At 41.7% G+C, this 23,170-nt stretch overlaps 1 protein-coding gene across 1 annotated transcript in view; it reads left to right on the top strand.

Annotated features, from left to right (window-relative positions):
* The window catches only part of scfd2 (sec1 family domain containing 2), an 87,577-nt gene that overhangs the window by 36,543 nt on the left and 27,864 nt on the right, over positions 1 to 23,170 (top strand). Inside the window, exon 5 of the mRNA XM_067597599.1 lies at positions 1,032 to 1,332. Within this exon, the coding sequence (XP_067453700.1) occupies positions 1,032 to 1,332 (301 nt within the window). The remainder of the gene's footprint in view (positions 1 to 1,031; positions 1,333 to 23,170) is intronic.

Genomic DNA, 23,170 nt, shown 5'->3' on the forward strand with positions numbered 1-23,170 from the left:
TCACTGCACCTAAACATTGCCCCAAATGTTGGCAGACTGTGTGTGTGTGTATCTGTGTGTATGTGTGCGTGTTTGTGTGATAGAGAGAGAGAGAGAGAGAGAAAGCAGTTCAGTACCCATGCAAATCCAACAAAAGAATGAAACAAAATTAAGCTTTACCTCAACCATTTGCAGAGCTGTAAAATTAGCGAATGGAACGATGAGCTCACTCACACAGTGCTCATAATTTAGACACTTACTGTATTTTTACAGCAGAGACAAGGATACCAACCAGTGAGAATACAGACTAATGAATATGTGATATCAAATGATAAATACTCTTTGCATCATAACGCAGTTTACTCTTCTTTTTGGGCTTTTTTCTTGTACATAGCAGCATACTCCATTGACAAGCACAAAAGCAGTTTGGAAAAAAAACATTTTCACAGCCAAACATCTTGAAGTAACTGGTTTTAAAGGAATAGTTCCACATTTTTGGGAAATATGCTTAGTGGCTTTTTTGCCGAGAGTTAAATGAGAAGATCGATATCACTCTCATGTCTATACGGTAAATATGAAGCTATTGTCATTTGTTTAATTTGTACAAAAACCCAAATTGTGAAACCTACATGTTGTGGTTTTACGGGGTGTTATGGCACAATAACATTCTGGAAACCCAAATAAAACCACCACAAGTCATTTCACTTTGGTTTTTGTACAGATTAAACAAACCTGATTTCCCCGTTAACAGTCTTGTTTCCAAGCCGAATGGCTTCTGGCTGTAGATTCATATTTACTGCACAGACATGAGGGTGGTGTCATTCTTCTCATCTAAATCTCAGCAAGAAATTAAATAATTTCCCAAAATGTCAAACTATTCCTTCAATCAACATCTATATCCAGCCCCTGCAGATATACAGGCTCTGGTTAGTTTATGCTATGGGCAATCTAATTTATTGCACCTTTACATGCAACAAGGTGCAAAAATCTTCTGACTAACCACCTGTTTTTCATGCATGTGTGTGTTTGTGTTTTGTGTGCGGGTGTCACAGGCTTTTGGAGACTCAGATTTCCCCACCGTGCTGAGGCAGCTGCTGCCCTTGATGAAGCCCCGTGGAGACGAGGACAGCATGGCCTCTGGGTCGAGGTTTGGGAAGGAAGAGTGCGGGCCTGATGAGCTGATCCTCCTGCTGGTCTACCTGTACTCCCTCGCTGACGAGGCGCAGCCCACTGACCGGGATGCCGAGGAGGACGAGGAGGAGCTGGACAAGCTGGAGAGGGAGCTGATAGGAGCGCTCACCCTGGTCATCACCCAAGAGACAGAACTCAGCCCTTTGCTGCAAAAACTCACAGGTGAGAGAGAGTTAATGTGTTCTCAACTTCATGATTACTTCCAGAAGTAATCCACATTTGCCAGTGGTCTAAGAGGAGAGAAATTAGCCTGAGAGAGTGGAAACAGCTGATTGTTTATTTCCCGTCTCTACCTCCAGTCCTGTTAATGGGAGGGTTTTTATCAAAGTCTTCACACCCCATCCCTCTCCTGCTCTCCTTGCACGCACACACACACACCTACACACACAAAATGTGCACTGCCAAAACAATTTGCCAAGCAGCTACACAAATAGTCAAGTGTGGGAATGTCTGAGATTCATGCATGTGCAGAAGTGTGAAAGAGAAATAGTGTGATAGAGAAATTAGATCATCATTCCCTCCATTTTAACCTCTAAGGCCCCTAAATTACCTGTAAAGCGTGCAGGTATAGAAAGACCTTTTATGTGTGGTGCTAATAGGCATCAGTGTGTGTTTGTACTGGTTTCTTTGTTCCTCCGTGCAGCACTTGAGTTTGTAGCTGAGCTGGTAACTGTGTGGTAGAGCACATCAAGGCCAGCTCTTAAGATGAATTAACCATCTACCTCCACACCACAACCAGCTGTACCTCCCAAAGTAATAGCGTCTTTAACCTTGAGCCTGTACACACACGGTCTCCTCCCCTGCCACATAGTTCATAATTAGAGCTACTTTTAGTTATGGCCTGCTCCATACCTTAGCACACACCCTAAAATAATACACTGCTGTTAGGGTTTTCATCTCATATCGCACATAGGCTCTTATAGTATATATAGGGTTGGTAAATCTATGTAAAGCACTAATAAAGATTGTTGATCCCTCTTGCTCATTTTTACGCTCTCTCTCCCTCTTTTCCTTCTCATACTCTGTCTATCGCTCTTCCTGTTCTACTTGGCTAAGTGCAGCTTGGATTGAGGGGCCTCTTGGCAGGCACAGGCCGAGAGATGTGGCTCATGTTAAAAACCTGACTCTCTGTTATAAACACTTCATTGGAAATTACCCTGTCATGGTGTGCCAGGTGTGTTTTAGACAGAGAAAATGATGTGTGTGTGCACATGTGCATGTCTCGCCCATTCAGAGGAATTCAGCAGTGTGTGCACCTTTCTTTTAAAATCTGAGCGTGTGTGTGTGTGTGTGTGTGTGAGCGCGCACGTACGAGGGTCTGTGCAAGAGTTTTTATGGCAGCCGATGAAGTGCTTGGCTTGGGTAACATGAGGCGGGAGGTCGTCTCTCTCTGCATCCAGAGCAAAACATTGATTGTGACATTCTCCCCAATTAAAGGACTCAAATGGAAACCAGACGTTGGATGAAACCTGGTCGCCATGAGAACAATGTTTTTACAAATTCTTCTATTCTGTTCCCCCTGGCTACAGTAAGCAACTGGAGCTTAGCTAAAACACTGCGGATACACAGATACACACAGTGCATGCACAAACAGGGTGCAGAAACACAAGAACAATATACATGAGCAAGAATGCCAGAAACAGAGAGAAGAAGTGAGGACAAGTGAGTTTAGGACAGTAAGCAGGACAGGATAGGCTAATGCAAACACAACCCGACCCCGCTAACTACCTCCTTCTGGGAACTAAATTAAAGAACATCTTCAGGAAACTGGTGTTCCTCAGACTACTTTACACTGTAGATATTACATGTCTCCTGTCAGCCCTGGTGGACCTTTGTTTTCTTTGGTGCAGAAACAAACTTCCATTAAAACATTGTTTATAATGCGGACAGCTGGTGAACGTCCCAAATAGAGTGCGTTAAAGAAACTGTTTTCCAGTAGGCTGACTGCATTTTTATCAGCAGGCCATGTTTTGGTTGGTATGCACCTTTATGGCACGGTCGATAAATTCCAATGGAATCACCACAATCTGTGGATTTGCTTTTGGGAGTGAAATAAATCTGCTCAAATTTTTTTGTATCAAGTTTAACTTGGGTGAATTTTGATCTGCAAATTTGTGCCTGTGAATAATATATCAAGCTGTCTTCACAGTGCTGACCTTTGAGAGAGCAGAGAGCAAAAGTAGGAAAAAATGTAGGAAAGTGTTGTAGCTTATTAGCTGTGTTGCACCATCCTTGTTTATCTCCTCTGTCGAATTATAAACTGCTCCACAAAGGAGCAATGGTTTGCAGACAGTTATGGGACTGGAGTCGATGGTACAAACACATCGTTTGAATAAATAGTGTGAACATATTGTCCTGCCAGCGACCCAGCTAAGCTAACAAGCTTACTAATTGACGATTATTAAGCTCATAAGCTTGGAAAACTTTATCTTCCTTCTTCAATTACTTTTTATTGAACGAAATACTGTGCAATGGTTAATAAAATAACATGGGGGAGTTAAAAGCACAGTGCAGACAGAGTAGAGAGAAGCTTAGAGAGTTATTGTGGCTAACTAGTGCTAGCCTATCTGGCTAGCATGTTAGCAGTTAGCTAACCCAGTGAGTACACAAATTTGTTTTGCTATGTGCAGTTTTCTTGTATTTCCAGCGGGGAAGACAGCAGAGTAGTCAAAACAGACTCCTTGAAATGTCCTAATATAAAGTGTTAACCACAGTTTCTGGTTTTCAAGTGAAAAAGAAGCTTTTTTTTTTAATGCCTTTACATTTGTATTTGTCGTTACTCTGTCGTTACTGTGGGTGTCTGTGCATGCGAAATGAACATTCATACTCTACAGTATGTCTGTGTATTGTTTTCTCAGGGTATGGCTTTGATTAAAGGGTTGAACAGTATTTATCCAAGAAAATGGTTGCGCTTATTGCAGACTGGGAAACGAGCTCTTAAACCAAACGCTCCACAGCCAACACCACATGTGGAAAGAGCCGGATTGGTCGTGGGCAACACCGCAGAGGGAGAACAAACGTTGGGATTGGATGAGGAACCCACTGCTCTCCTGAAACCTACAGTCTGATTGGCCGCTGCCAGACAGTCTGTGGTGTACATGGGTGGTGTGTGTGATGTGTGCAGGTTGTAAATAGCTCCAAGCAGTTACTGTTAATCCCTCGTTCAGTTGTGGCAGTAACTACACTGATGCTGGTGAGAGAGCGAAAGAGAGTTAAAGTCAGACTACTTTATGGATTTGTTTCCTGTCAGCCCTGGTGGATCTTAGTTTTCTTTGGGGCAGCATCAAACCACCTCCCTCTTCTTTCTATTTTTTTCTCCTCTTCTCGCAGCATTGGGGTACAGTGGGCTGAGAGAGAGAGAGCAGGCCAACCCAAATGTTCCTAATTCCTCACCCTAGGACAGAGCAAGCTCAGTATGATGGATCATAGTTTGTCTATACTTATGTCAGTGTGTGGGCGAACAGCTCCAGTAGTGAGAATGTGAAATCCCCAGTCCCCAGATGGTGATGATAGTGATTTACTGCCAGCAGTGACAGTGGAAGGGAAGAAGGTCGCTAAATAACTTTTAGAGCAAAGACGTGAATTTAACTGAAATTGCGGTGCTTTCGTGTCATGTTCTGCTGTTTGTCTGCCTCAGACTTACATCGGGTTTGTTATTCATCCTGTCAGTGGGGTGTGCACGGGGCAAGGAAGAGGGGAGCAGTGGGAGAGTCGGACCTCCCCAATGCCGCTGTTTGGGTTGGCACGGCAACACGGGCCAGTCGAGGGACATGAAAGGGATCACACATAACTCTGGCCACCAACTCCACGTCTGCTTACTTCTCAAACTTTTCTTCTCTTTGTTTTTCTTCATTTCCTTTTCCATTTCCACATCCCTCTCTCTCTCTCTCTCTCTCTCTCTCTCTCTTTCTCCCTTTTTCACTTTTTATACCTCCCTGTGTTTCTTCTTCATTCCCTCTCTCCCAGACCCTAAAGCACCGAGCTGGTTGCAGGAGGAAGTGGAGCATAAGTTGGTCTAATGATCGCGCCTGATTAAATATATTTTCCCTGTTGCACTGTGTTTATGAAATTAGTCCCAATTATTTTTAATTGGTGGTCTTTCTTTACTTCCTCCTCTGTTACGCAAACACACAGACACATACACACACATACATATATGAGGTGAAAACTATAGACCCCAGGGTGAAGAATGCAGCCAGTGGCGATGTTCTCTCTAGTTCACTTCATCAGATAAGCTAATGACATGGAGCTCAGGCTTTAATTAGCAAAGGCTCATCAGCTCCTCACTGCCGGGCCAGACAGGCCTGGTTAACAGTCAAGGCCACACACAGAGTCGCGATCAGACCCCCAGACTCGCTAACAACCAACTCTGCTCCCAAGTCAGCGCTGTGGTAGGGTCTCCATACTGTACTGTTGTTCCCTTTTATCCTCCCCACTCTCTGCTTTCTCCTCCACTAAAGTTCTACCGAGTTAAACCCAAGAAAAGGTGTGACAGTTTTAGCAGCAATAACAGGACAGAAATATAGACACCTGGAAATGGTAGGTAGATTTAAAAGGCAGTATACTTTGTTTAGAGCCATTCTTACAGTTATGCCGAGGCAGGCAGGATCAGCCAGGCAACTTAGAGAATTTGTGGTCAAGTAGTAAAGGTAACAAATGGATACAACCTTAAAGCAGAATAGTAACATAGCCGTATAGATCAACTGGAACATACTGGACATGTGAAAAACTGCCCTCTGATGGGCCTGTCACCCCGTCAAATGAAAAGACTAAAGCATGAATTTTCCTTTCATGTGAGTATGAGATGAGCCTTGATCTATCAGATTACTTAGCAAGAAAAGAAGAAAACTTTAAAAAGTAAACATTTTTGGTAAATTTGTGTATAATGTGTTTTTTCTAAGTGCATCTTAAACCTTCTTATCCCACATCTATGTACATCTACTCCCAACTTTAACCATGTAAGTATTAACTGAGTTTAATCTGTGTAAAATTCTTCTAGGATCATTGTCAGTGAAATCTCTGACTGATCAAACTAAAAGAATGAAATTGACCTCGTGCAAATAATTCTTTTCTTTTAAGAGCAATTGGAGAGTTTTGAAAAACATACTTTTTCATTGACTATTGTTTAAAAAGCACACACACACACAATACAGCCATGGATGTCCTTTACTTGCCCTTGAAACCAGGGATCGTGGCCCAGAATGAATTGGCTGGTTTGAAACTGCAAGAATTTGTTACATGCATGAATGGATAGTTGAACAAATTATTAACAATAATAGTTATTCTGCTGTATCAGGCTGTGGACTGTCATTAACTGATGAAAAACCTCTACATTTTTCTCACCCACATCAAATCTCCCACACATCACCCAGTGGCCCTTAGAGGATGGTTTAGATTTGGTAATTATAACTCGTTGAAAACTTGTCAAGGTTCATCTCATTCATCCAGTGTCAAGTGAAAATGAAACTTATAAAGTTAAACAGACCTGAAACAGAACTTATAAAGTTCTGATGAGTGGTGAAACATCTGTAACTTTACAGCTTCAGGCCAGTAGATAATTTCATTTTGACTTGTGAATGAAACAATAGAGGAAGGGACTTTAAATCTTTGGGTAGGAAATATTTTAATTTCTTCATATCATATCTTTTTGTCCTATGAATGCTTCAAAATTAACTATATGCGGTAAGAAGATACCTGTAGTATTGTCACTCAGTCACTTTGACAGTCAACTGTCAAAGTAGTGCAGTAAGTAATAGTCATAGTTTGTCGGGTAGATTTCACAGAGCTGGCCTAGTGCGTAGTTTACACCTCTGTTTGCTTTATGGAGTGTGTTAACGCTCAGCAGAGAATTCCTCTGCTTCTTATTTATGACAGGAAATGCACATCATAAAAGGCTCGTAAGCACTTATATCTCTGCTGGGAATTGGGCTTGTAGAATGAAAAAGGACACTATCACCATCCCACACAGACTCACAAATACACACACACACACACAGTTGCTCAATGAAGCAAAGGCAGAAATACATACCAGACACACATACAAGCCGGCTCCAGAGGGACTCTAACTGAGACAGCGGCCCCTGGCCCCTGCACACGCGTCAGTGCAGGCGGGGGTCAGCCTGTGACCCTTTGACGGAGGGTCAGCGGAGGAGTCCAGCCTACACACACTACCCGCTCGCCTCTGTCTCATCCTGCTGGGACACTCCTTGGCTCATCTGGGAGGACATCCCTCCCTGTCTGCATTCATAAGCTGGTTTTCAGTCTGTGCAGCACTCAGACTGACAGATAAAGACTTTAAAGTAGGACTTTGTAGTATTTTGTAGGTTCTTTGTAAAATTTATATGTTTGTCGATATATGAATCTGTGCATGTTCTATAGTCTGATGTCAACCAAAACAAATTCCTTTGTTCAAACACTATTCATAAGTAAGTGTGTAAGTGCAGCAGACCATGTGTGCATGTGAGTCTGTTTTTTACCAGCGTCACTTAGTTTTTACGGTATATCTGCATTTTATCTGTGGGTGCGGAAGGACTTGTTTACGTTTAGGATTCCAGTCAGCAGTGAAAGATGACCTGTCCTAATGTACCCGCTTTCCTCCCCAAACTGTCCCCTCGCTGTCTCTCCAGCCCCTCCCACCCCCAACCCATGCAACTTCCTCCTCCCTTCTTTGAATCTGAGCAACTCTCTAAGCTACTTTCACCTCATAGTCTCGCTGGATGTCCAGATCTAAACTTTGACGGTCAAAAGTATTTTGCGCTCTGGTCGTTATTTTTGAGGCCTAGATTGACTGCAGAAGACTGCAGCTCACTTCTACTTTTGGCGTTTACGCCCTCAAACAACAACAGAAACAGAAAAGGGTGGTTTCTGGGTTACGATACAATACAAGGAGGGAAGCAGTTGGACTAATCTACAGACCCTGGAAGTGAAATGTGTCCATTCAGTCCTAAGTTCTTCTGCTTGGTTCTCCTGGGTGGAGAATTCCTCTATGGCCTCAACACCAGATGGAAGCTCTCCTGGCGCTATGAGCTGGCCGGGTCATTTCCTGTCAAGAGGCCTGGTGTTAATCAAGGTCTGAGCCAGCAGGAACGCCTCCTACTCCCCTGCCTCCTCCTCCTTTTCTTTTTTACAACCCCTCTTCTCTTACACCCCCTCATCGAGCAGAAAAGCAAAGAAATTCACATTTTTCTTTTCCACCCCCATTTTCCCCCTTTAGTTTCTGCTCCTTTGTCTTCCATACCGTACCCCTCGTTTGTTTAATACATGTCATACTCCACTCAGAGTGTCTTTAGGTGGTCGTAAATCATGAGGAGGTAATGGTCTGTGTTATCAAAGTGTCCCTATAGAGGTCCGGCCAATAGATAGAAGGAGATAGTAAGGAATGAAGAGAAAGGAGTGTTTCTTTACTTGCAGCCTGGTGTCTGGTCACTCTCTGTTTCGTCTGTTGGTGTCTTGGTGTGATGAACAAAGTCGGAGATAAGCTTATCTCAATGCTCCTCCTACTCAGCTGACCCTCCAGCCTGACCAGACGCAGGCCAACAAACTGAGGGGGGCAGTCAGATGAAATGTTTGGACAAAGTTTTCCTGCTATGTCTTTCTTAATCGCTTAATGGTCTACGTGCCTCATTTCCAGTTGCTCTCCGGTGTTTAATGGTGCAACATCGCCTCAGCTGTGGTTTTTCAGTGGATTCATTTACATGCAGGGAACTTCTTGACTCACGTATGTGTCACTCATGTATCCTGGTTTTGACATATACAAACATAATTTAGTTTGGAAAATCCATTTAAGGAAAGTATGAGAAACACTCCAAGTATTTGAAAACTTGTGATTACTTTGGCTTGAAAATATAATTTAATTTCTTTAGGTTGTGGTTTTCACCCTGTAATCTTAGATTTGCGATTTAACTTTGATGGCCTCAAGTAGATCATACCATTACAGTTTTTGGAGAACATTGGTTTCTGCTCTATCTGTGGAGACACAACCTTGGAAAAAATGAAAAGTTATATCAGTATCTAATTGTTAAGTCATTGAATAAACATTTTAGTCAAAAAATCTCTGTTGTGTTTAATTTTCATCTGTGAAACTGACAGAAAACAACAGATCTCAGAAGCCATGGTGCACCTTCTCAGCACCCAAGATATCACAACCTCTTGACTTTGTATTACATTGTAAATTTCTCAAAGAACTTCAGGACAAAGTCAAGACGTTGTGATATGTAGCACAACAAGCTAGCAAAGCACGTTAAACAGAACCGCGTTCCCGCACATGTGTTGTCGTACTCTGAACTACTCTCTGGGGATTTAAAACATGATCGCTGTTATTAGTCGTTGGAGCCGTTTCTAAATACACTAACATGCCCAAATTCTTGGGGGCCAAAGAACTTGTCATCCAGTGCAACAGTGTGGCTCATTGACGTGTTGAACTACGGCACAGAGGGATAAGATATCGGGCTTTGGATACACACAATACTTGTTAGTAGATCAGTCCTTTGTTGGTTTGGCTCTGCACATGAGATTTGTTGAGAATGAGAAAAATATAGAAAAGCGCCAACCATATCCTTTAAAAATAATGACTCTTAAGTCTGCAACGTCCAAAACAAAATACCTAATTTCTAGGTAATCAGTTCTGAAAAAGGTTGATGTAAACCACCTTACCTTAACAAGACATTAACAAGACTTCAGTCAGTAACCATGAGACTGTGCAGACTACTGTAGATATAAAGCCACTGTCATTCCTTAAGGTGTAGAGGTTGTGGACACAATTTCTGTATGTAATGCAGTTTAATACAATCGCTTGGCAATAAACAGTCTTTGTAAAGTTCGTAATGTTCAGGGTTCAGGTCACAATAGATTCGTGTTATCAACTTTAAAGTAACTTATTAAGTTTTGTCATGTAATCAGATAACGCTTGCAATACAAACTACAGCCCCAAAAACTACATCTGAGTTGATTTTCAGGGCTATTGTGTTGGATTGTTACAATGATTTCATTTGACAGTTTTTTATATCAGTGCCAATGTGATACTTGAGTTTTGGTAACAAAAAGGTACTTTTCTAATGCTATACTTGGAAAAATATAAACTTGTTTTTCTACAAAACAGATTCTTCTGCTATCTGTTACAAATAAACCACACTTCCTGAATGCCTCATTCTTTCATTTTGTCCTAACACGAACCAGCCATACAAGAACTTTGCTAGTTGATCAAAGTATTGTGAACAAGACTAAGAATCTGTGCAGGCATTCAGTGCCCGCTGTCAGTATTTGACATTTAGTGTCAAAGGCTCATTTTGGTCGGTACTCATGACGTATTGAGGTTCGATACCAAGCCCTAAATGTAAGGTGCTCCAGGTACTTTGTCCACTCCTGGTGGATGAGTGGTCCTGCTGTGCTGAGTCGACTCAGTCTGATAAAGCACAGACTGCTGCAGAAGATTGTCATTTAAATCCTGCTATCAGTAGAACCTATTTCCCCATCACATTTTCTGTCTGCCTCTCCATCATTTCATCTTATCTCCTGTTACCTTTGTCTGCATCATGGTCCTCTGAGGCTGCCTCTTACACACTCTCTTTCTCACGCGCACACACACACACATACATACATTCAACGGTTCTTTGATGCTGACAGCTGCTTGCCGTCTGCACTGTGTCTGTGAATTTAGCACTATCACATCCGACTCAGACCAGTTTCAGTCCAGGTAAATGTCTCTCTCTGGTGGGCATAGAGAGATGCTGGAGGAATGAATGAACTGTCTGTTCTAACATTTCCTCTGCAGTTTCTCACGGGGGCGAAAAACATTTTGGCGGAGAGGACCGTCGCTGTCGTTATCACCGTCATCCACAGAGTGTGGGCGTATATACGGTGATAATGACTTTCTGCTGCAAGGATTGCTGCAGTAAGGCTAGTATGAATTCAGCCCCCCCAGAAAATAAACACATTAGAACTCACACATATATATTTACACACACACACACACACCTCCCTTATAACTGTTGCCCCTAACCCTAAGGCGAGAGCACCCCCACGCCCATTACACCCACCAGGTCCTTGACACCACAGTCTTTGACCCAGAACACACAAACTTAAGTCTCTCACATTAAAAACACTCACTATTTTGGCCGCGCAATAATTTCCCTCTCCGATAGCAAATCCTAAGAAAATCCACTGTAGGGGATGTGTTATTTCCAGGATGGGGATGTATGGTTTTAATTTTCTGCTTATCCTGTTCTCTCCTCCACGACTCCCTCCCCTCTCAAGACTTTCTCCTCACATATTGCCGCTGGAAGTGTTCACAGTTACTCCACAGTGTCTCAGTTGTACACAACCTCTCTCCTTTAATGAAACACTCACTTATTTATCTCTAAGTGTTGACAAAGTGACATTGCATCTGTGATGTCTGATTCATATCTGGGGTGTGGATCACATTGTGTAGTACACAGTGAGAATTTATGAGGAAATACAGCTCAACCTGTTGAATTATGAGTCAATTATTTGAAAAGAATCATATAATCAGGATAAGTGCTCACAGAGTGTTATTTCATTCTGAAGTGCTGTTAGACACATTTAATGTGCATTTTATAACACTGGGGTGGCAGGTTTAGCCCTCTCCTGTCTGCCTGTGTGGACACATGGACACACACACACACACGCATATAATACAAACATCTGTCTCTCAGGTGGGAGCAGCCACCCTCTGTTAGGCCTCCTTGCATCACTGCACCAGTCAAGAGGCTGACACACACACACACACACACACTATACACACACTTGTACAGCTGCTTCACACTTTCTATTGAACTTGATCTGAATAATTCTAAAACTAGCAAGCCTTGTAGTATAAATGTTTTTAGTTGTGATACACTGTACCGAAGTTCCTGACCCATCCGTGACAGCCCTCTGTTGCGATGTGTGAGAGCGGATTAGCCCGTTGTGTATTTTGAACGACAGGATTATTAAGTTTGTGTGTTTCCATAGAGCCGGGGTGTGTGAAAAGTGTGCACGATCGAGAGTCGAGGCAGAACATTGAAGCAAGCGCAGTGTGTTAGGGTATTTGTATTATGCTAACCCATTTTTTGTAAGCGGGCAAACACACACTCTCCAATTACGGGTCATGTCAACATTATTAAGACAATGGACCGATGTGAGAAAGTGAGGGAGAGAAGCCAGATAGTTTTTAGACGTTCCCTCAAACCATGGGTGGCGTCAACATATCGAGGTCAGAAATAATAAGTGGTATGTCTGCTAGTGGTCACCATAGCGCCGGCCTCATCCCACCCTATAATCCACTTTGATGTGGACCTCAGCCCCACCAGGATGTGATGTTTGTGTAGGATGCCTGCCTGGATGGGTAAGTATATGTATGAGCTTGTTTGGTTGCGGGTATCTGCACGAGCCTCTGTGTGCACTCGTGTGATGTTGTCCAGCTCAGGGGACTGAAACAGGAAGTAGAGCAGTGATTACGAGGATCTGACATTTGCAAGGGGAGCTTCCTGTGATAGGAGGCTTCCTCTGTGTCTGTGGGACTCAGCACCTTATCTCGACCCCCTCTCACTATCTGCAATGACTACCTCGTCTCACAGTTCACTCCTCTCTCACTCGCGGTTTCCCGAGCATGCCGACTGTTTATGTCACACGTGTTTATTCACAGGTTAAAAGGGCAGTTCCTCAGTGGTAAACAGTTTTATCTGGAAAGGTTTTGAGTTATCTGTATCCATGAGATTTCTGCCTCGACAGCTCAGCACACATGTTCTATAACATTGCTAATATCACTTATTTGTATAATATATTAATATCACTTTATTTGATTAAGGCACAGCCTCATAAACCTCTATAATCACACAAACCCCTTTATTCATGTTTTGCTTGTCTTTCTACTTTTATTTTATGTTCTTTAGAGAAAATAAAGTTTTATTCTGATTAGGTCATTAATGCCAGCATGACAACATATAAATTAATGAATAATACTTGCCAGCTCTGCCATCCGCTACAGCTCATAACCTGTACTGACTTCTTTTACTTTACCTTGGAAGCTCTTTTTACTCCCATCTGAACTCAGGAAGTGTCTGTTCCATTTACAGTCTCTAATTTGAGTGATGTCGCGCACTGTCAAACCAAACGGCTGATCCACTGGTTAAATTTTGTCAACGCGACACCAGACTGTTGCCAAATAAGTGCAGAAACCCCTCGTGCTTATATGCACCACAAAACTTGTCAGTTATGAATCATTATTCTGCACAGTTTCTACTGAAAGGCGTGTCGGAGACAGAGAAAAACCGCAGATCAATTAAAACTTCTCTCTCAGATAATAACTCCCTTAAGACCATCCTCACAAGCAAACCTCTCCTGGTGTCTACATTCAGTACACCAGGTAACTGGGGGCAACGACTGCCCGTGTCATCATTTTTGAGAGTCTGGCCAAAGAACCGCCTGAAGGTCCACATTTTAATTACAAAACAGGTAGACATGTGGCTTTGATCACCAACATGATTTGATAAACAGTAGACGTCAAGGTTCATTTTTATAGTGACGAGAAACAGTAACTTAAAGAGTAACTTTTTATGCAATATGAAGATAAAACAGGCAAACATTTAATTTGTCAGCAGTTATTTTTGCATATAAAATCAAATATATGTTTCACTTCAGAAATCTAACTGAACTGAACTAATTTCAGACATAAAAACAAAACATGCTACATACTAGCCTATATTTTACTGCAGATGGTTAATGTATGGATCATTGTGATAACAAATAAAATCATACACTATTATGCACAGACAACATGATGACTGTTGGATTTTCAACATGTTCAGAGAAGTGAATTCAACTTAAAAAGAGTCGAAAAAGTGTTGGCAGCATATCTGAGCTGGTGTAGTCATATTTTAAACTCTGCATGACCCAAGCAATGATAAGTTTCCGAGTCTGGCCACAAAATTACCAAAAGTGAAGTGCATGCAAGCACTCTGAGTGGCCCCATACCTCTCTCACATACCTTTTTCTGAACATTTTCATTATAATCTTTATTTCTTTATTCATTGGAAGTATAGGTCATAGTTCATTGGGACTACATTCTATCCAAGAAGTAGTCCCTATGAAAACTGTTCACCATGTGTTCTGTGGCAGTGAGTATACTGCAGTGTTTTTAGTTGTCCTGATGCCCCCTCTCAACCTGTGAGATCTTTCGCTTTCACCCACTTCTCAGTGGAACTCTTCATATCCCTCTGCAGCCTCGTCCTCCTCCTCGCTATGGGATTATACACTGAAACAACCTCTCCCTCCCTCTACCTGCTACTGTCCCTTCAGAGCAACATAAGAAAGTTGCTCCACTCCTAAAAGCAGCTGTCAGTGGGGAGATCAAAAGGGGTTTTATGTGTTACACTACAAGGCTCTTGTAGAAACTAGGACTGGGAGATGAAGACTTTGTCTCTTTCTCTTTGTTCTCCGCAGCATCAGTCTGCAGTTCGCGAGCTCAGCCCAACACCCCATCACTCTCCTGTGTGTAGATGTGAGTCATCCCACAGCACAGCAGTGTGTGTCTGAATGAGCAGATGAGCGTGAGTCACGGTTAAGTGTGTGAGTGTACAAGAAGCAAAGAGATAAGCGGGAACAAATTAAGTGTACGATCCATTAATGTGCCACAGTGTGAGCTGTACATTGTTGTCTACTTGTCTATGCTTTTCTGTGCATTCAGATTAATCAATCAATCAATCTGTGTGTGTGTGTGTGTGTGTGTGTGTGTGTGTGTGTGTGTGTGTGTGTGTGTGTGTGTGTGTGTGTGTGTGTGTGTGTGTGTGTGTGTATCTGTGTGATCAGCGCTGTGCCTCAACATGTGGCTTCAATCTCTGCTTTCTGTTGCGTCCCACCCCTCTTATACCCTTCACACAGACTTGTGACATTGAAGATGTCTTTGTGGTTGAAAACAAGTCATTTCTAACTGAAATTCACGTATAATATGTCATCTGAATATCTTCACAGCCAAAAAAAACGCCCAAACAAAACAGAATTTATGGAACAGTGTTGTTTAAGAAAGATATTCCGTGCATGTGAGCGTAAGAGCATCCAGGTTAAGATGTGTCTTGTGTGTGTGTGTGTGTGTGTGTGTGTGTGTGTGTGTGTGTGTGTGTATATGCCCTTGTGGTGTGTTGACTGATGAGCCAGTAAGCAGACCCAGCGTCTCAGATATCAGCGGAGTTTATTGGTCTAGGTTCAGATCTGGCAGGTCTGAGTTGTTTATTTGGCTTTCAGGTATCAAATGAAAACCCGCAACTCTCTCACAATCACATGTGTATTCCCTCGGTCTGACCGTGCAGTAATAGCTTTGTAGAGTCAACAAACAGTCGTGCATGAACTTGTTTGCACAAATACACAACTCATTGTCCAGCATGTATAGAAACTAATCCTTCTTTTCTGCTTTCCCACAGACCACGTTTTCTCTCTTTTTCTCCCCGCATAGCTCACTTTCTCAGCTCCTCTCGCTCTCACTTCGACATACACATTACATACGTACACATACAAAGCTAGCACGTTCCCATGCTTTGTCTCAGGTCAGCTTGGTTACGGAGGTCAGACACAAACAAACATTCTCCTGTCCGACCCTCCGTACCCCTCATCTGACGCGCGTAATTCAGACCAGCAGCACCCAAGGACCACCAGAGGATAGAGGCTACACAACCACCAACACATCAGAGGCACACACACACACACACACACACACACACACACACACAAACACTAACACAAACATACACAGCACCACCAACCAATCTCCACATCTTCCTCACCGCTCCATCCCCTGCAGTCATTATCAAAGGATCTGAACATCGTCAACATTATCTATCTCTGTCTCCCGTGGGAGCAGCCGAGCACATAGCACAGTTATCATTCAGCAGACACATATACACTCACTCTCTCCTTGACATGCCTATGTGCGCGCACACATACACACACACACATACGCACAACAGAGTGAAGATCAAAGGTTAATCACGTCTTTTCATCAGTTGCACCACCCTCTCCTCTATCTGTCCTCCTCTCGTCCTAATGGTGGTGTTTATATATGTGTGTGTGTGTGTGTGTGTGCGTGACGTGTTGTGTACATGTGTACAAGCAGACTGCGGTTGTGGGAGCGTTTCTGTCCTCACCAGTGGACATTTTGGAGGCACTTCTCGCTAGCGCACAGTAAATAAACATACTGTCCTCCTTTTTTCCATTGTTTTCTTCTATCTTTCTTCATCTCCAGGAAGGTTTTTCCTCTGAAACTGAAATTTATAGTTTACATTAGGTGATTTAACGGGAACCAAGTGTTTTTGTTCTACTTGTAAAATTGGCTATTAATTTGATGTATGCTCCAATAAAGCCTGTGTAATCAAGCCATTCTATAATTTGATAAGTATGTGAGATTATAGTCTGCAAGTGAACTGAAAATCCTGCTGTTTGAGTAGTTTTGTTCTTTATTTATTTTATTTCTTTTCAGAGTTGAGAAAGAAAAGGCAAAAGAGAGGAACGGGATCTTTTAGAGTCATACCCCCCCTCTGTGAACCCCAGCCCTGACTGAAACAGGAAGTGCTTATTCATTCAGGAGGTGTACGTTTACAGAAAACCTTCTGCACTCTCAAATGGAGATTTTTTTTTGAAATAGGTCAGGGGCACAAAATGGCAGTGAGGTGCTGCAGCGTTCAAAATGCAAAAGCCAGCATAATATATTCAAGGACCATATGCTTTCAAAAAATAAATAAATAAAAGTAAAGTAAAAGATGATGATTCTCTTGTTGAAAATGACGTGATCCTGCAGCCTGAGCAGTGAACCTTTAAAAGTCCTCCTGTTCTTAAAGGAAAGGTTCACAATTTTTCAAGCCTGCTATGTCTTAAAACAATAGTCATTCATCTAAATTAGTCAAATCAAGTCAAAGTCTTTTTAGTGCCAAATTCCCTCTTTTTGTTATGATCCTTCCACTGCAGCTGAATAGGAAAACACTGTCTGTTTAGGAGAGAAGAAGGAGTTTTTTTTTTACTAAAAAGATAAAGATAAACTTTTAAAAGTATTTTGCTCAAAACAAAGACTGTGTATTTTATCTCTCATGGCTTACATCGTCAGCACATTTGGAGAGGATCTTCCAATGGTCAGTATGAACAGGAGGAATGATGACAGAAAACCTGCTTCAGTGTTCGTTTGGGCATGTGACTGTTGTTTTAAGACAGAAAACTGTGAACCTCTCCTTTAAACAACCGTGTTAACATGAGTTAGTCTTTGTTAGTCTTTTTTACACGTGTGTTGTCTTTCCATAATTCTCCCATGACAATCATTTTCAAACATCGTAATTGTTTCGATTCAAAAGTAGATATTTAGAAATATTCCTCTGTGAGTGAGTTTCCATATCATCACTTCAGGCAGTGTACTGTAGTGTATTGTAGAACAAATAGACAATAAATTATGCATTAACTGGGACAAACTTGAGGGTATGCAACCAAGTTCTTTTTTAGAGATGTATTCATTTTTCAAAAGTGGTTTAAAATGATCAAAATGTAATGTATTCAAAACTGATGTTCAGCTTAAAAGGGAACTGAATTTTACGCTACATTTATGTGTTATTGCTGTTAGCAGAGTCATCTTGCGCTTAAACCATACTTACTCACTGATTGGCCCTTTCTTATGTTGTTCTCAGATCTCAGGGAGTAGCATCCACATATGACAGCTCCTCAGAGTGTCTGAATTTCATCATGAAATCAAATAACCTTGGAAGAGGAAATTTATATTCTGTCATGAACTACAGCACCCATGCTCCATAGTTCATTAATGATAACCCCAGCAGTGAGGTTGGCCTGCAGCTGTGCCTCTCCTCCAGCTCTTCATTAGCATGGTGGTGTGGGCTCGGAGCAACCGGGCTACTCTCAGGGCTGTAAGGGCTGCCACGCACATCATCACATTATCATGCTTCTTAGTGTGTGGGATTGAACATTTGCCATCAGGCTTCTGAGCACTTTCACACACTGATTTGACTCTTGAAGTGCTTTTGATTTCTTTGGAACCTACATGATTGCAGTGTTTTGTAAATCAAGCAGCACGTATCTCTTTGAGGCTGGTGTGTTGGACGTATTATGGTGTGTCTGGCTGAGTATTGAAACAGTTTCCATTATTCATTGGATAAACAAATGGAAAAGAACAAACCTGCAAACAGTATGTTGTAGAATTAAATTTATTGGGTCAGAAATTCTCAGGTGGCCACGATGGGTCGGTTAGTTTTAAGTGCACATTTGCAACAAATTTTATTTTCTGTCATCGTGATTTGTTACTAATACTGACATCCAGTGAGTTAAATAGAGATGGGTTGTTTCTTTTAGAAATTACTACCCAAATATTTCTTTAAAGAATGACACCAGACAGACATTAACAGGCCCTCAAAGGTGCAGTGTGTAGAATTTAGTTCCATCTAGCATAACAGACTCGGCAGAAATGGAATATAATATTCATAAGTGTGTTTTAATTAGTGTATAATCACCTGAAAATATGAATTGTTGTGTTTTTGTTACCTTAGAACAAGCCCTTTATATCTACATAGGGAGTGTGTCCATGCAGCCCACTATGTTGCATCCATGCCAGCCATGTTTCTACAGTAGCCCAGAACAGACAAACCAAACACTGGCTCTAGAGAGGGCCTTTAACATTTTCGCGAATTTCGTGGCCACTATAGATTCTCCTACACACTCGGAAGGGGAGGGGCAAGGAAGGTGGATTCAGTTGGTTGCAATCTGCAACCTAACTGCTAGATGCCACTAAGCTCTACACACTGCACCTTTAAAAGCGTCTATTTATGTAACTAACTTGTTTTTTACAAACAAGTCAGACAATACATATATATAGAATCTAATAATTCTGTTTTTCTCCATTTCCTCTTCCCAGTGGATGTTATCAGTCCTACTCTTCTGTGTATTGCTGCTCATTTGTTCTAATAGAATTGATGTGTACTTTCTGCAGTATACCAACAGCTCCTTTGTAGATTTTACAGCATTGTTTTAATTATGTCCCTTGATAGTACAAGTGTGATTCAGTGGAGGTGGATCACTGTGCAGATTTGGAGGACACTAACTTTTTGTTTTGTTTGGTTTTTTTTGTTTGTTTTTTGAACATGGAGATGCTTAAAGTAGTAGTTTGGCATTTGGCGTTTAGCACCACTCTCATGACTGTATGGTAAATATGAAGCTACAGATAGCAGCTGGTTACCTTAGCTTAGCACAAATACTGGAGACAAATAGCTTACATGATATCATTTATATATATATAGCGCACATTTTCAGACAGTCTCTCCTGGAAGGCATTTATAGTCTTGCACTTGTTCACGTGAAAAGTGATAGAAAGAGAGAAGTTTAAACCCTGGCTCCTTTCTCACCTCCTTACAGCCATCCAGTCACAGCATCAGGTGTTTGTGAAAGTCAGACCATCCATGTCGGAAAGTTACAGAGCAATCCAATATTGGAAAGGTGTGGGGTGAGGGGGTTTCTAGAGCTATCCGACCATCTGACAAGCAGTTCTGACTAAGTATACTAGCCCCTTAACTCACCACAATGCATTGTGTGTTTCTATGAGGCCTGAAAAACATGTTGAATGCATTTACTTCCTCATGAAACATTTGTAAAAACCAGTTGATTGATGTTTGTTTTACATCCATATTTGCTAGCTAGAGCTACTGATGGTCAAAAGTTACTTTTTAACGCGAGGTGCCACTTTTTTCACCTTGATAAAATATCTTTATCTGACTGAGTTTCACATACTGTAGCTCACCAGCAGCTTCAGAGTCTCAGTCTGCTTCTGCGTATCAGTCTGTAATGCTGCATCTCTCCATGTTCACCAACCTGTCAGTAAACAAAACTCCCTGCTCCACCACAGAGCTGAGTTTCTGCATACGGATGCTTTGAAATGCTGGTGAAAGTTGCTTTCTTTTCACCTGAATACCTCTGACTCCAGTCTCATAGACACATCATGTAGCGTGCTTACTATTTGCATGGCTGTCTGTGCTGATCTGACACTGATAACTTGACAAACAATACAATGCACATGATTCAGGAACTAAAGTATGCTAACTATATTAAAAGCAGTATGTTTCTAAAACATAGGCATACAGTCTATTTTAAAAAGTTGTATTAATTTGCATTTCTCACTGGAAAAAAACTAGAAAACATCCTGAAGTTTGTTTCTTATTTTGAACCAGTTAACAACGTGGCATTGGGGTTTGATTTAACCACCTTCATGTCATCCATTTACCTCGTCTTTTTAGTTAAAAGGCTGGGTCCTGCTGTTATGCCTCAGTGTCTCTCTCAAATGTCAACCCGTGTCCAGTATGATTGCAAAGCCTCTATTTTCAACCATCATTACCAGTTTACAAGTCCCAATTTCTGCATGAGGCACAGCACCTCCCCAGATGTGGTTTAAACAAGAGTAGGTGAAAACCTAGTATACGGCTGGACCCTGTATTAAACGCCTAAGGGCTTTTAAAGACCCAGTGTAATGAAAAATAATTTTTCCTACTTCTAATCCTGTGTCCCCCTGTTAATGGTTCAGTTATCTCTTGTTATCTACCAATGATATGTCAAAAAAATCATCTTTGAGTATTTTTACATCAAAATACTTGTCTTTCCTCTTTCTGTAAAACAGTTTCAAATGTTTGATGATTCATCTTGATCTCAGGGGCGTTACAAAAATTCATCCAATCAAATGTGACTAGCTAACCGCACCTATCATATAAAACCACACTTGACCGCTTGTGGGTCGTAGTAGCTAACAGAGCAATATGAGCAGAGATGGGAAGAGATGTGTATTTAGATATCAGTGGGCAAGAACTTTCCAAAACAATGTGGTTGAAGTCTAATTCATTCACCTCTCCTTCATCCTCCTGATCTAACAACAGGTTTGGGCGTGTGTGGAGCCAACAGTCCTCTGAAGCTCTGTTTCTCTCTGCAGCCGTGTATCGTGCTAAACTCGCTAAGCCCCGCGCACTTCTAGCAGTCCAATCAAATACGAAGGATTTGATTTAAATCCCTCTCGTAACTGTACCCCGCTCAAATATTCTGTTTCACTGGGGAATACGTTACAGTAAAGAAGCTAAAGACTCTCTAACTTCCATTTCACTGGGATATAGGAAGGGGCGGCATTCAGCTGACCAATCATGTAACTTCATCACTCAGCGACTTAGTCAGTCAGTCAGTCAGTCACGGACATTCATGTTTATAGGGCTGGCCTCACTGTTGCGGTCCAGCCAAAAGTGCTGTACTTTTAACAATCTTTCATGTCACACCCAAGTATTGGACCCGTGTAAATTGTCTTTTGAGTAGTGGTTTTGAAATAAAAGTCTAGAATAATAAAAAATAAGATCCAGGAAGCCAAAGCAATCCTTGCATCATGTAAGGGTAGTGTCACTGCCTATTACACTTCAACTGAAATATGCGATTTGCAGTTATAAAACAGAACAAAGTCAAACACTGGCTATGAAATGATACAACTGTTGTCAGTGGGTTAGTTTGATCAGCAGCTTAGCACTGCTGAGTAACAACTGCTTTAACCAGATACATTTCTCTGTTTGAATCAAATATATTTGTCTCAGCTTAACTGTTCTATGTCTCCTCCTTATTTATACTCACTTGCATATGTTGTGTGTTTGAGCAGCATTTATTTAAATTGTAAAATTACTGAACTCCACAGAAAGTTAAATTCCTGTTTTTGTGCTTGTTTTACTATGTCATTAGGTTCAAAAGACAACAAAACATCACCATAGCAAAATAGTAGAAGTTAAAAATGGACTGGAAAACACAGAGTGAGCAGAGGAGGAGGGAAAGTGACTGTGTTTTTTAGCAAGTCAAGAGTTGGTGCCTCACATCTGGCCTCACAACCTCCATGTATTATCTGAGATGGAGAAGTTGGACACAGTAAAAAAAAAAAAAAAAATGACGATCTCCCTCAGGAGAACAAGAGAAAACAGCTCAGTCGTGGCAGCAGTGTGTTTAGGAGTGGGGGTTGTGTGTGTGTGTGTGTGTTAGTGAAGGCTGGATAGTGAGCAGTGTAACAGTGCACCCTTGTGATCATGTCGAGAACTGCATCAGTAAAGATCGTATAGAAACAGACTCCAGTTAAGCTCCTCTCTGTGATCGAAGGATTTCTCTGAGAATACATTTGCTCCCATCGTTAAGATGAAATTCTTCAGAGCACCATCACTACTGGACTATATCACTTCTCATAGCACAAAACTCTTGAAGACTACTATTTTTTTCTTCTTTTTTTTTTGAAAGAGAAGCAGGGCTGTGACAAAGGCCAGATGTTCTTGCCAAGTGAAATATGTTAGTGCTTACACAATATTTGCTTAAGAGTTGTTGTTGAGCCTCAGATTTCTTGGTTCGATACACGTATACAACATGAACCCCGACCAGAGCCAGAAGACAATAAAGTTACCAGTCCAGCTATTGCTGTAGACTTGAGTGGAGCTTATATCTGCCACAGACACTTTCACAGTGGTCAGAGTGCCCCAGCAGTCGTGCAGTTAAGCGACATTCCTCAGTCTGCCTTTGAAGCTTAGTGGTATTTCCACGCCATCTGATGATGAAACACAGATTTTGCATTACATCAGAATAATAGCAGTTATATGACAGCACATGATCTTCAGATTAACATTATCCCTCCTTATGTGTGTGTGTGTGTGTGTGTGTGTGTGTGTGTGTGTGTGTGTGTGTGTGTGTGTGTGTGTGTGTGGATGGGAGAATATTCCTCCTTACCCATTACTGCCTTCATTTAATTGTGTGTGTGTGCACGTGTGTGTGTGTGTGTGCGTGTGTGTGCGTCTTTAAGTGTCCAACTGAGCACATGTGTTTATGCGTTCTTTTGCACCGGTGCAGCTTGTAACTCTAGCCCAGCATGTTGCTCCGAGGAACAACCACAGATGTTCAGATGTTTCTCTTTGGAAAACAAACAGAACAGAGGCCATTTTCTCCAGGACATAGGGACTGTCAAAATAAGACTTGGCCCCCTCGG

The sequence above is a fragment of the Thunnus thynnus genome, chromosome 8 (genome assembly GCF_963924715.1).
Source record: "Thunnus thynnus chromosome 8, fThuThy2.1, whole genome shotgun sequence".
NCBI lineage: Eukaryota > Metazoa > Chordata > Actinopteri > Scombriformes > Scombridae > Thunnus > Thunnus thynnus.